Below are 14372 nucleotides of genomic sequence, written 5' to 3'. Positions count from 1 at the left end.
CTTTTCGACCTCTTGTCAATAACACTCGATCCCAACACGACTCATTCACGACGATCACTCAACCATCTTTCCGATTTTCGCTTGATCATCTCGACCTATAAGCGAGCCCTATACGATCTCAGCTCGACCAAGTGGACCTCAGCTCTTTCGCCTGCAGATCTTCACACGACCAGATCTTGATGGTCGTACTACAGTTGTACAAAGTCGCAAAAGATAGTGTATTGAAACTTTGAGAATAACAAGAGATGTGTTTGTCAGGAACACAATGCCACCTACTGCGCCGCATTGAAATAAAATTGCTATTTATCATTTGGCAGGTATAGAAATCATCTCCCTTTAAAGATTATTACTTCCCTTGAATTTTGTCCTATCCAACCGGGGGTGGGGGGTGGGGAGGGTCTCAAAGTCAATTATGACCATGTCAGACATTACTGACAACCAAGGCCTGTGGTTTAAAAGAGATCATAGCCAGATTTGATCATGTATCTATGGACATAAATCCACAGGTATGTAATGAACATCAAAGAAACTATAATCATATCATTAAAAAAAAAACTTTGACAAATCAATCATTTGGGTTATAAATAATCAAAACAATAAATCTGTATAGTAACTGTGAAAAGAACTTCAATTCTTGGTAAGGAAATATATAATATGAGATTTATAATTATATAAATTACTTCCCTTGAAAATTATTGTCTGTAACAAATGTCTATTTTTAGAAGCAAATAATTAAAAGCCACTTCCCTGACTGTAGATTCACCACTAACAATGTGCAGCTCCATGAGATACACATGAATGCCAAATATATAAAGTGGCTATGTTCAATATTGAATAATTTTCTCCCTTTTCAAAGCTTATTACTTCCCTTAATTTTGTATTTTTTACCGTAGACCGTAAAGGATGACCTTTACCTTATACCACAATGTGTTTGTCAGAAACACAATGCCGCCTACTGCGCCGCTTTGATTTATTTAACAAAAATATATACGTGGGCAGGTCAGATAACTATGTCCATTTAAAGCTTACTACTTCCCTTTACATTGTTTTTTCGACCCTAGACCTTAAAGGATGATGTTCACCTTGAAATTTTACCACTCAAAATGTGCAGCTCCATGAGATACACATGCATGCCAAATATCAAGGTGCTATCTTTAATATTTAAAAAGTTATGGCCAATGTTTAAGTGTTTTTTCGGACGGACGGACAGAAACACAGACTGACGGACAGTTCAGCTGCTATATGCTACCCTACCGGGGGCATAAAAACTTCAAACATTGTTGTACACTAATCACTTTAATCATCATGGAGATTGAACAATTACAGCTGTGGACCAGAGCTCCAGAGAGACAGAGCCGTGGCTGTATTAGAGTAAGAGGAGGAGGAAGCCGCGTAGGCGGCCACGAGGCAGGGAAGTATGGGATAAGCAGTAGCTTACGCGACGGCCACTATATGGAGCAGTGTATGGTCGAATAGCAATAGGGAAGTGATCGTGTACGGTCGAGAAGCCGTCGGGTAGCAGTTTAGTAAATATGTACATCAAATCGAATAGAGGTCGAGTGGATCGTGTTGCGATCTTAAATAACTCGGGTAGAGGTCGAGCGGATCGGGTACAGATCGTGTAAAATATGTCAATCTGATCTCCACAAGATTGCTTCACGATCAACTCGATCTTCTACTCGACTAATACAAGACCACTTCCCGAGCACTTCTCGATCCATTTCCAACTCGACCGCTACTCAATATTTTTTCACATGTCAACAAATATCAGGTAGGAAGCGCGACCAATGCCAACCTACCCGACCACCCCCGAACACTCATGCCGACCGAGCCAGACCAGTACCCGACCACTTGTTCGGGCTTGATCGAGTTGATCTGATCGGCAGTGGGAACCCAGCTTGAGTAGCAAACTCATGGACCAGTTCATGCCGATAAAAATTGATAGCAAGGGTGAAGAGTTCAATCCAAAGAGGGCAGTTCAGAGGTGAGGGCAAAAAGGACAGAGAGCCAAAAGACCTGATGTCAGCTCTTATGGTCCAAGGAACTGATATCCTTGTATGATTACAGAAATAACATGTGTATGTTAAGTACTTTTTATTTTGTTTAAATAGTACTAAACTAATGTCCAAACTTGTTTTTTTATGTTTCAGGCAAAATTTGCGAGAATGTTTTTGATTTTGCAAGTTGGTATTAAAGCTGCTCGACATGTTTTGCAAGTAAAACAAGATAAATGTCTGTTAGAAACACTTTGTTCCCTTCTGCGCCGCTTTGATTTTTTTTAACCTTTGACCTTGAAGGATGACCTTGACCTTTCACAACTCAAAATGTGCAGCTCCATGAGATACACATGCATGCCAAATATCAAGTTGGTATCTTCAATATTGCCAAAGTATTCAAAAATGAGCAATTTTGGTCACATATATTTGACCTCTGACCTTGAAGGATGACTTTGACCTTTCACCACTCAAAATGTGCGGCTCCATGAGATACACATGCATGCCAAATATCAAGTTGCTATCTTCAATATTGCAAAAGTATTCATAAAATGAGCGATTTTGGCCACTTATATTTGATCTCTGACCTTGAAGGATGACTTTGACCTTGACCTTTCACGACTCAAAATGTTCAGCTCCATGAGATACACATGCATGCCAAATATCAAGTTGCTATCTTGAATATTGAAATAGTTATTGCAAATGTTAAAGTTGGAGCAAACAGACCAACATACAGACCAACATACAGGGCAAAAACAATATGTCCCCGACTATAGTGGGTGGGGGACATAAAAAAAGTTAAACTCCAGCTCTGCAGCGCCAAAATGTCTGTTTTAATTTCTAGTCACTGGCTACTTTGAATAAATAACTGGCTACTCAAATTTTTATGGAGAACACATGTACCATTTGAGAAATCTTGAAAGCCTGTTTTGCAGACAGGGTTGGCATATTGACCGGTCAATTGAGTATTGACCGGGCCGGCGGCCAATACCCGGTTAAAACCGGTCAATACTGGTCATTATTGGTCAATACTGGTCGATTGAAAATTGTAGCATTTAAACATGACAAAGGAAGAATTTAAGCTATTTTATATTAAATCAATCATGATTCTGTAATTGATAAACTTTTTTTGAGTTATCTATTGTAAAAAAAAAACTTTAAAGCTGTAAAAAATACTTCTTTATTATTTATGGAAACGGTCTCAAATGCAAAAGAACTAAGGTAATATCTTTATCTCAGTGTATTAATTTTTTTTGATATCAATGGTAAAATTAAATATTTTTTCACTATTTTTTAAAGAAATCCAGGCAAGAATACATGACAAGTAAGGGTTGTGACAAAGGTGCCATGTAAGGCCCTATTATCAGTTTTGGGTGCCCTAACCTGTATAGGTTTGAAGACTGTACAAGACTGTGGAGACGGTGGGGCATGAGGAACAACTAATACACAGTAATTGACAGGTTCTTGTTGAATCAAGTACAGAATTTTCTGAGCATTCATAATTCGTTAGAATGGGAAAAAAAATTCAATCGACCAGCAAAATCCAATTGACCAACTTGACTCATTTGCAAAATTTTGAGAGATTGGCCTACAAATTGCATGAACAGGTATAAAATAGTGGGTTTTAATAGCTTAAGACATTATTGGCAACATGACTGTTTAATTTATATTATCAATATTGTTTAATTAAGCATGGAATATTAATCAAAATTGGTGGTAAAGTTAAATCGACCAGTATTGACCAGTAATGACCACTTTGGGAGTATTGACCGGGGCGATTTTAACCGGTAAAAACCGCCGGTTAAAACCGGGGGGGGGGGTCGATTGGTGCCAACCCTGTTGGCAGACCAACAGAGAGTGGGGCAGAAAGAGGGGCAGAGCAACACTGCATGATAAGGGTCCAACAAGTATTTGGTTAATTGAAATGAGAACTAGAATTTTAAATAATGAAATTACTTTAAGAGAGTTATCAGTCTATTGCCCAGAACCATCCCTAAGCATTCTGGAACTTGTACATGTGTATTAAAATAACGCTCAAGTACTTTGAATGATGCAGGGCCCTCACACTACTGTGGGGGAAGGGGTCCGCAGCCTTTAGGAGGGGGAATTTATGCGGCGTTTCCCTTTTTGGGGGATTTTTTTTACTTACTCTCTCATTATTACAGGTGTACATGTTTGCACTATATTCATTGCATTTTTCATAATTTAGTATGTTTGCAAAGATTAAATTGAAATAGAATTGAGATATAATAATCATGAGACACATCTTTGTATTAAAAAAAAAAAAAAAAATGTTTTTTTTTTTTTAGGGGGAATTTTTCCCCCAAAAAGGGGAAAAAGTATACTTTTCAGGTGGGGGACTGCCGCCGAATTTCGGCGGCAGATTCAATAGATTGAGGGCCCTGTGATGTATGTCCGTATTGCATGATGAAATACTAACAATGTATGTAGGAGTGAACATAGTGAACAGGAAACATTTCTATAAATGAAATAAATCTTGGAAATCAAGGAAACAATTGAATATTTGATAATTTCACAATTACTTGTAAAATATAATTGATGACATCACCAATGTAATTAGAGCACTAACCATTTTGAGATTTAAGCTTCAAAAGCACATTACAGATGCATATCTTTTTTCATGATTTTTGTTAAAACATGAAACATAGCGTAAAATTTAAAAAGTAAAAACTTATTATAACATGATACAATATTTATTGTTGGATATAGGAAAAGGTGAAAAACTTTTCAACATTGAAGAAAAAGGCACAATTTTGCCTTAAATTGTGAAGAACTTGGACATCACCAACCAGATGAATTTTTCTCACAAAATAAATGAAACCCATACAGATTCACAAGTTTACGCACTTTTTCATTCATATATAAAATCAGTGCTTTATTTATTATTTTATTATTATTTAATTTATCATTCAACAATGTATGTTTACAACTGTTTTCCTCCACAAATGACAGTTTGATTAACATCTTAAAATGGGCCATGACTGCTCTTTTACATAAAATATGATATGATCATCAGTGGATCAAAGTCTAATCTAAAGTACAGTACAGCCAACGTGGCACAAACATAATCCCCGGCTACGCCACGGCCAGATTATTAGTACCAGCGGCCGAATCGTGTGTTCACGCAGCGTATCGCCGTGGCACTCGGCATCGATCCGCGCAACGACACCGAGTCTGTATTAACCTCGCGTACTTTCGCAGAGTAAATCCACCGCATACTTACGCAGTGTTTTTTTCAGTTTTGGGGGAAGGGGGTCGAGTCCCCTGAGAGAGGGAAAATTCGCGCATAAAAGGGGAAAATTTCTATGCTTAGCTAGTAACAGTACAAAATCAAGTTTTAACACTATAATTCACCATACAGAGGGAGAAAAACATAATTCAAACTATTTTATTCATTAACATGTTATGTTCATGTTCAAAGTTCAACATTTCTGGGCTTTTTAGCGAATATATCAATTATTCTGGTGACCTCCTCTTCACCAAGTCTCTCCGTGTGCAGACAAAGTCTGATCAGGGACTTCAGTGTAGCTTCCCCAAGCCTGTTTCTCTGTGGCGTGCAAAGCAGGTTGAGCAAACTAAACAGTCTTTCAACACTCTCTTGACCGGACATTTCTGGCGTTTCACTGCCGGCATTTGAAGAAGACTGACTTTTAAGTTGTACTTGTTTGAAAAGAATATCAATTTATTTTTAAGTTAAAACAGATTTGTCAATTTTTTTACGATAACTTTTGTTGTTGTGCAACATGTTGGAATACGTATGGTTTGCAGTAGATGTCGTTAAGCGAAAGTCGTGATAGTGAACTACGTACGGTGTGCGGTAAAGGCTAAAATAAAGTAAACATGCGGATGCAGTTCAGGAAAATTGTAGTAAATTCGTAACGAAAGACGTATTTAAATAAGGTATTGATTAAAATTGAATAACACTTCCGAGAGGGGAATTTTAAAAATATTTTGGGGAATAATATATACTCTAAAGATGGGGGAATGGGGCCGAATAACACCGAATATTTCATCCAAAAAAAACATTGGTACGCGGCGAATCGAGTGAAAAGATATCCACCTACATGTACATACATGTACATGTATGTGTAGCGTAGAATTAATTACGCGCATCTGTTAATGTTTCGTTCGATTATCATTATTAAATTTGTAATCCAAAACACACTTTCGAATTTTAATGCTAACGCGACCTTTGGCAAATTCTAGCGACAAATAAACAGTGCTAAAATATCCTTTGTTTCATAAAAAACGCGAAAATTATGCAGACATGTAGAACGTCGTTTGGAAAGTTTGGGTGTATTTTGTGTTGTATAAATACAATATAATAATGTTTGCGTTAATGATATGGTGGTCAAGTTCAAAAGTGGTTCTGGTCCGTTGAAAAACATGGCCGCCAGTGGGCGCCCTGGCGGGGCAGTTTTCCTTATTTGGCTACATAGAGAAACCTTGTAAACACTCTAGAATTCACAATTTTTGCCCAATCATCATGAAAGTTGGTCAAAACATTGTTGTTGTTTTTTATATCACAGACGAGATCAAAAATGGTCCAGATCGGTGAAAAAACATGGCCGCCAGTGGGCAGGGCATTTTTCTCTATATGTAAATAGTGAAAACATGTGAACATTTGTTTCCTTGATATGAGAGTTGAGTTCGAAAATGGTTCAGGTCAGTTACAAAACATGGCTGCCGGGGGGGGGGGGGAGGGGGGGGCAGTTTTCCTTATTTGGCTATAAAGAAACCTTGTAAACACTAGAAGTCACAATTTTTGCCCAATCATCATGAAAGTTCGTCAAAATATTGGTTTCATTGATATCTCGGACAAGTTCGAATTGGAAAAAGTACCTGTACCGGTCCAATTGGGAAAAATTGAGTCGTGAAAGCCTGAAAATTGGGGAAAATCGAGTTGTGAAACCCTCAAATTGGTGTATTTGATTTTATGCTCCCAAATACTTTTAAATTGATAACCAAGTGTTTTCAAGCTGTCAATATTTTATTTACCTAGGTTCAAACCATAGAGCTGCATAGGGAAACTAAAAGAATGTTGCATTTTCCAGAAAAATTTTTTTTTTTTTTTTTTACATTAAATTGGGAATTTTTTGGACAGCAATTGGGAAATTTGTAGTTTTTTTCGTAATTGGGAAAGTGCCGTTTACCGGTACTTTATAAAGAAGGAAAAAAATCGCTGCCGCCATTTCGACAAACGCAATTATTTTAAAGTTTTAAAGCGCTAAAGAGGCGGATTTCTAACTTGGAACCACCAGATATATTCTAATTGGCATAGATAAAAAATGTTTCTTATTTATTCTTAAATTTACGATGCCATGTATTTCATTTCAAGGTCTGTGGCTTTAAAGAAAGTATTAAACAAGTGACCGCAAAGCTCTATGAAACAAGAACATTGTATGCAGCTTGTGCTTTGTAGTATGTTCTCGTTTTTTCGTGCCGCGTATCCCGAGCAATAAAGCTTCTTACCGTGAACGAATGCAATTTGACAGGCAAACAGGAATGCAATCCAAACTTTACATCGCGTCATCTTTCAAAGCTGCAGATTCACATTTTAGAAACAGAAAGTAAAATGAGAGGTAATGACTCAAACTCTAATTGACTTCCTGTTTTCTATTGTTTGTTTCCTATGCCGAACTTATCTGCTCTTTGATGCCGGACTGAATTAAAACGGTCAAGTTCGAATCATAACGGGAACAGGTCATATCGGTACAATACTAGCCTAATGCTGGTGCCCGGCGTGCAAAGGCAGTTACATTACACTGGTAATTAAAGGCCTCGTATGTCCAGAATGTCTGATCTGTGAATTTATGTGCATTGACCCACCCCCCCCCAAAAGAAAACACACAAAAAAACGTCCCAGTTGACTTCTTACCAAAGGCTCTGTTACACTTGCAAAGGTATTCTGATCTTAATTGAAAAGGGTCTCGTTGTGGCATCTACACAAAGTGTGCACGCAACATGATGTGAAATGCCGTTACCTGTAGCAGGGAACGTCCACTAGTCGATAAAAAGTATAATACACATCAGGAATTTTTTGCTGATCCAGGGAAGGACATAGGAGAAATGAACTTTTTCAATCATATAAATAAAGAGTTCAATACCTCTTAGAATTATTCAGATCGATGTTCAATTTGATTATTGTAATAATTAAACCATTACAGACTGATTCTTTATATGAGGCTGTTGGTATTTTGTGAAGACAACACAAACAGTATGTGATAGCATTAAAGTGTATCCTGGGTTGCAAGGTGCATGTGCAACTCCTATTACCGGTATTTGTTTGAAAATACTATAAAACACACCAGGCATTTTAAGAAAAGTCATATTCTTAAACGAATTTAAATTATTTAAAATCTGTAAGTGGTTTCTGTAAAGTAGAATTTCTATATTTGCAGATAAAAAAAACTGCGTTGCTTTAAGGACACTAATTTTTACCAAAGAAGAATAATCATAATGATTTTGGAAGAATACCACCAATTGACCATTTATGTAAAATTATTAAAAATAATCGATGAATGTGTTTCTTGCTTAATATATACTCATAATAATGCAGTATGAAAAAGAGGCGCTGTAATGTAATGCTCTGGGCAACTTAAACACATTTTACAAGCAATTGGATTGCAACTGTTGAACAAACACAAAAAGAAACACTCCCAACCATTTCACAGAAACCCTGGACATTCTTGATAATTAAATAAGTATTTAAAGTCAGTTTATGATTCAAGTTGGACATTTTACACTTATAAGCAATCAACCATTTGCACACTTAAATGCAATGCATATAAAAGGAATTTGTGAACCTTTTGACATCAAAATGCCACAGGATGATTTCTTTAGTAACAGTTTTGTTTTCTACAACTAACAAATAGGATTGAGCAAGCAATAACAGGAAGCAAGTTAACTTTGTAATTATCAAGTTATTAAACAAAAGTGGTAAGAAAAGGAACTCTATTTCTTCAATCGATTCACGTATTCTTAAGTTAACTTTGTAGCATTGGAATCAAATGCATGTCCTTTTGATGACTCAAATACAGGGGCAGTTCCAGGATTTCTTGTTTGGGGGGGGGGGGGGGGGGCGGTATTGAAAAATTTGCTGGGGTTCCAGGGGTCGGGCCCCTATCGGGTGCAGGGCAACGTCCTGCTTGGGGTTCCAGGGGGGCGAATCACCCCCACCCCCCGATGGCTCCATGATTTTATAGATTTTGAAGGCTTTGACAACCACATCTTGAAAGAAAAATGAGTTTAAATAGGTGATTTAGATCTAGTTACTTGTGAAACATCAAATGAATTGACTTTACTTTGGCGATTTTAGGGGGGCGTAGGCCGTGTCTGCCCCACCTTGGATCCGCCTAGGTAAATATACAAATATTTTCATAATGGAAATTAAAAGACAAGGGACAAAATTGTCACAAAACCAGGTTTTCATTGTGAAAAAAAATCTGATAAAGGGAGAAAACTCAAACTGAACTTTTGAAATGAACAAACAAAATTAACCCCCTTTGTAAGTGTTTTTAAAAAAAATATATTTTTAGTCGTGGCGACCTTGACATTGGAGATATTGACGTGATTCTTTCGTGCGACACACCGTCCCATGATGGTAATTAAATGTGCCAAATGATTTTAAAATCTCACAATGAATGACATAGTTATGGCCAGGACAAGCTCATTTATGGCCATTTTTGACCTTTGAACTCAAAGTGTGACCTTGACCTTGGAGATATCGACGTAATTATTTCGCGCGACACACCGTCCAATGATGGTGAACAAATGTGCCAAATGATTTTAAAATCTGACAATGAACGACATAGTTATGGCCCGGACAAGCTTGTTCCGCCCGCCCGCCAGCCAGCCCGCCAGCCAGCCCGCCCGCATTCGCCAATCTAATAACCAGTTTTTTCCTTCGGAAAACCTGGTTAAAAAGCCATTCGTACAACAATAACCGCATGTCGTTGTGTTTGTGTTCTTATCTTCTCATCAAAAGAAAAAATGTTGACCTCTATCTTGGAAAAAGATGAAGAGGATGATGTCAAGTCCATTTATAGACAACAGACCTGGAAACAGGATCTCAGTCATATTCAGGAAGCTTAACATTATCAAGTAAAGATGGCCTACTTAATTACTTTAAGGGTGATGCTTACACAATTATGGGCGATTATCATCGATTGAGAGTTTATCTGATGGTACTTTCTGGCTCCTAAGAAACTATATGCTTGAATCACTATTTAAATAGTCACTATTTAATTAAGTATACTTTTACTTTCCGTTTAATTTACCAGACTGGAGAATACAAAATAATTTGAAAAATCATACACATGTATATTGCTCTTAATTTTTGTATTATTTTATTTAATGATGTTTATACTAATTGTGCAAGAAATAAATCAGGCCTTATAAGATGCTGCATTCCTTTGCATAGTATTTTGGCTCTTAAGATGTTTATTTATAAAACATGTGATTTTTCCACGGATGGACAAGGAATTGACTCAACTTTTGGTTCTTAGCAAGTGCATTGATTCAATGCTTATAATTATTGCAAAAGAACCTGTAGTTGGTTGCACTAGTAAGTTTACGCGTGCCGTGTTCGAGTGTATATAATTATGTCATTACAGTTTGTTTATTTCTTTATATAAAAAAACTATCTTTGGAAAATGTATGAATAATAATATTGATTTTTAATAATGCTATACTTCAATTTTTCTTCTGCTGATGCATCTAATGTTTCCTTTTTTGGTTATAAGAAATGGATATTGATGATGTCAATAACTTTCTTTTATAAATCAAAGCGCTGAAGGCACTGTAGTTAGTGTTTGCTGTTGTATAAGTTAAGACGCAACTCAGTTTCAAAAAATATGTTATAGCTTTTTATATTGCAAGTTTTAAATGAACACAACCCATTCAAATTTATAAAGAGTGCGTCTTAAAGCACAGGTCCAGATGTGTTTTTTTTAAATCATTAAAAAACAAGGGCTGTTTGTAAAACATGCATGCCCTCCATATGGGCTCTCCGTTAAAGTGACAGCCATTGTGTGAATATGTTTTTTGTCACTGTGACCTTGACCTTTGACCAAGTGACCTGATAATCAATAGGGGTCATCTGCGAGTCATGATCAATCTACCTATGAAGTTTCATGATCCAAGGCATAAGCGTTTTTGAGTTATCATCCGGAAACCATTTTACTATTTCGGGTCACCATGACCTTGACTTTTGACCTCAAAATCAATAGGGGTCATCTGCGAGTCATGATCAATGTACCTATGAAGTTTCATGATCCTAGGCATAAGCGTTCTTGAGTTATCATCAGGAAACCATTTTACTATTTTGGGTCACCGTGACCTTGACCTTTGATAAAGTGACCTGAAAATCAATAGGGGTCAACTATGAGTCATGATCAATCTACCTATCAAGTTTCATGATCCTAGGAATAAGCGTTCTTGAGTTATCATCCGAAAACCATTTTACTATTTCGGGTCACCGTGACCTTGACCTTTGACCTAGTGACCTGAAAATCAATAGGGGTCATCTGCGAGTCATGATCAATCTACCTATGAAGTTTCATGATCCTAGGCATAAGCGTTCTTGAGTTATCATCCGGAAACCATTTTACTATTTCGGGTCACCATGACCTTTACCTTTGACCTAGTGACCTGAAAATCAATAGGGTTCATGTGCCAATCATTATTAATCCACCTATGAAGTTTCATGATCCTAGGCATAAGCGTTCTTGAGTTTTCATCCGGAAACTATTTTACTATTTCGGGTCACCGTGACATTGACCTTTGACCTAGTGACCTGAAAATCAATAGGGGTCATCTGCAAGTCATGATCAATCTACCTATCAAGTTTCATGATCCTAGGCATAAGCGTTCTTGAGTTATTATCTGGAAACCATTTTACTATTTCGGGTCACCATGACCTTTGACCTAGTGACCTGAAAATCAATAGGGGTCATCTGCTAGTCATGATCAATGTACCTATGAAGTTTCATGATGGTAGCCATTAGCGTTCTTGAGTTATCATCCGGAAACCACCTGGTGGACGTACCGACAGACTGACATGTGCAAAGTAATATACCCCCTCTTCTTCAAAGGGGGGCATAAAAATATAATTTAAGCTTCATTTTGGGAAAACAGGGCTTAATACATATGCATAAATTGTAATAACAGTACCAGACTCTCTTAAAATAAAAAACATAATAAAATCAGAAATATCATCATTGATTAGCTTGTGCAGATTGCACAGGCTAATCTTTTTTTAAATGCAATAAGCCCCGTTTTCCCTGAAAGCAGCCAATATGTAAAGATTTCAATGATAAACACTAGAATGGCCAATCTCATCTTACAAGCTGTTAAACACTATTAGTCATATATACCCACTTTAGTGTACCAGTGATGAACTATAAACAGGCAAATGTGGTGGTTATCTTTCCTAGCAGACGCTCATAGCATTTGTCGTCTGCTGCAACAGGCAGTGGTTGTCTTTCCATAGCGTAGCTAAGGCTTCTAAGCACATACTGATTTGCAAAATATGCTCTGTAACATTAGTAGGAGCTAACGCTCACACTAAAAATGAAATTCATTGTGTGAAGATAATGTGTGTAATACACGTGTGCGAGTCTTACTTATCTGCGTCTAGTCTCTTCCTGTTCCTCACAAACCTCAAAGATCTATAAAGACAGTTTGCGGATCATAAGGGTAAAGCTTACTCACTTACAGGGTGGCAGTCAGGAGAGGTAATAGCTTGCAGTAGTTTAATTTTTCCTTATCTATTTGAATCCTCAGATTCTTAACGACTACATTTGCTGCGAGAAAAACAAAGATTCTATGACCTATCATAATGAACTTTTTTTATGCATAAATGTACTCTTCTGTGACAAGTAAAATTCATAAATCATAATTGGTATATCAGCTAATTAGATAAAATTTAGGATCCATTCAAAATTATTCCTGTTCACAGATAATCAGATTGTATGTCAATTTGTGAATGAATCTAGTTGAAGAACTGAAATTTTGGGCATTGATGATCAAACAGTACAAGCTTCTTTGCTGAATCATAGTGATTTCTCGCTACAGCTGAATTTTTTGCTATCATAAGCTGCATGCAAGCGAACAACTAAAAATGTCATGCACATGTTCAATATTCCTGTCTGTAAAAGTCAATGTTTGCCTTTTCAATATCAAATTGACTTAAATTATCCCTTTGTAATCCATTATTCATGTGAATCTCATTCAACATATCGTTGCCATTTTGCCATTGAATACTTTGTTCTATGTCATTACTTTGCAATTTCCAAGCTCTCAAAAGTCAGAGGTTGTTATCACGTGACAAACAAGATGGCGATGTCCATGCAGAGGCAGGTATTTTTCGTCGTTTAATACCCTGTATTACCTGTATTATTATTTTTTATTCCGCTCACTTTCCAGCCATATTAGGAAAAAAGTTACTGGCTTTTATTGCATAGTAAGATTCGCTCTATATCACGACTTTACTCGGTAAGAAATTTCTTAGCGGCATGACCTAATTAGGGCTCCACTTAGAAAATTTGCGGGGAGTAAAGTCGAGATATAAAGCGAATTTAAATACGAAATAAACGCTCATCACCTGTTTACTGATATGGCTGGAAAGTGAGCGTCATTTAAAAAATAAACAGAAGTAATAAAGGGTATAAAACGGCGAAAAATAACCGTCTCGGTATGGACGTCGCCATCTTGACTATCACGTGATTACCCCCTCTGAAAGTGGTTTGATGGGATATTTGCGCAGTAAATGTAAAAAAAGAAGATCGTCATGTATGTAATTATGCCTATATTTAACACAAATTAAATTATAATTCGGATGATTAATTGGTCTTGTTACCACAGAATAAAATGTTTACGTACATGATCAAGTCTGGGTTGTCGAATAACTTCCATCATTTCACAGTCAAAAGTTAGTTTATAAACATTTGAATACACTATTTTTCCATTATGTAACTATAAGTTTATCTGTTTAATACCAAAGTGCTCCGTTGAGCTTTGCAACTGATTCCTATAAAAACAGGCTTGTTTGTAGCTATAACACTGAAGAACTATTTTTGAGTTGATGTAATCATGACATTTTAATGAGTTGACAAGGAAGTCACTTTAACAGGAAATACACTGTATTTTAAGTTTTGTTTTCCTTCAATTATGCTACTCAATATGAGTATCAATTCAATCTTGCAACCAGGCGCTTAATTGAAGTTTTTGAAGTGCAGACCATTATTTTATGAAATACATATTCTTATTGCATTCATATATCATATTATTATTATTGCAGTCACATTTCATACATTTTAGAAAAAAACACACCATATAAATGATAACATAAAGCTA

At 36.6% G+C, this 14372-nt stretch overlaps 1 protein-coding gene across 4 annotated transcripts in view; it reads right to left on the bottom strand.

Moving 5' to 3' along the window:
* Positions 1 to 7641, bottom strand: part of LOC127862660 (uncharacterized) — a 98409-nt gene extending 90768 nt beyond the window's left edge. For all 4 annotated transcript variants that reach the window (XR_008040724.1, XM_052401863.1, XM_052401864.1 and 1 more), the window contains exon 1: positions 7488 to 7641. Coding sequence is in view for 3 of the 4 variants with exons in the window: in XM_052401863.1 (XP_052257823.1) it covers positions 7488 to 7548 (61 nt within the window). In the remaining variant the exon portion in view is untranslated. The remainder of the gene's footprint in view (positions 1 to 7487) is intronic.
* Positions 7642 to 14372: the final 6731 nt, after the last annotated feature.

The sequence above is a fragment of the Dreissena polymorpha genome, chromosome 16, assembly GCF_020536995.1.
Source record: "Dreissena polymorpha isolate Duluth1 chromosome 16, UMN_Dpol_1.0, whole genome shotgun sequence".
In the NCBI taxonomy this organism is placed as follows: domain Eukaryota; kingdom Metazoa; phylum Mollusca; class Bivalvia; order Myida; family Dreissenidae; genus Dreissena; species Dreissena polymorpha.
This window is presented reverse-complemented; position numbering and strand designations above follow the sequence as displayed.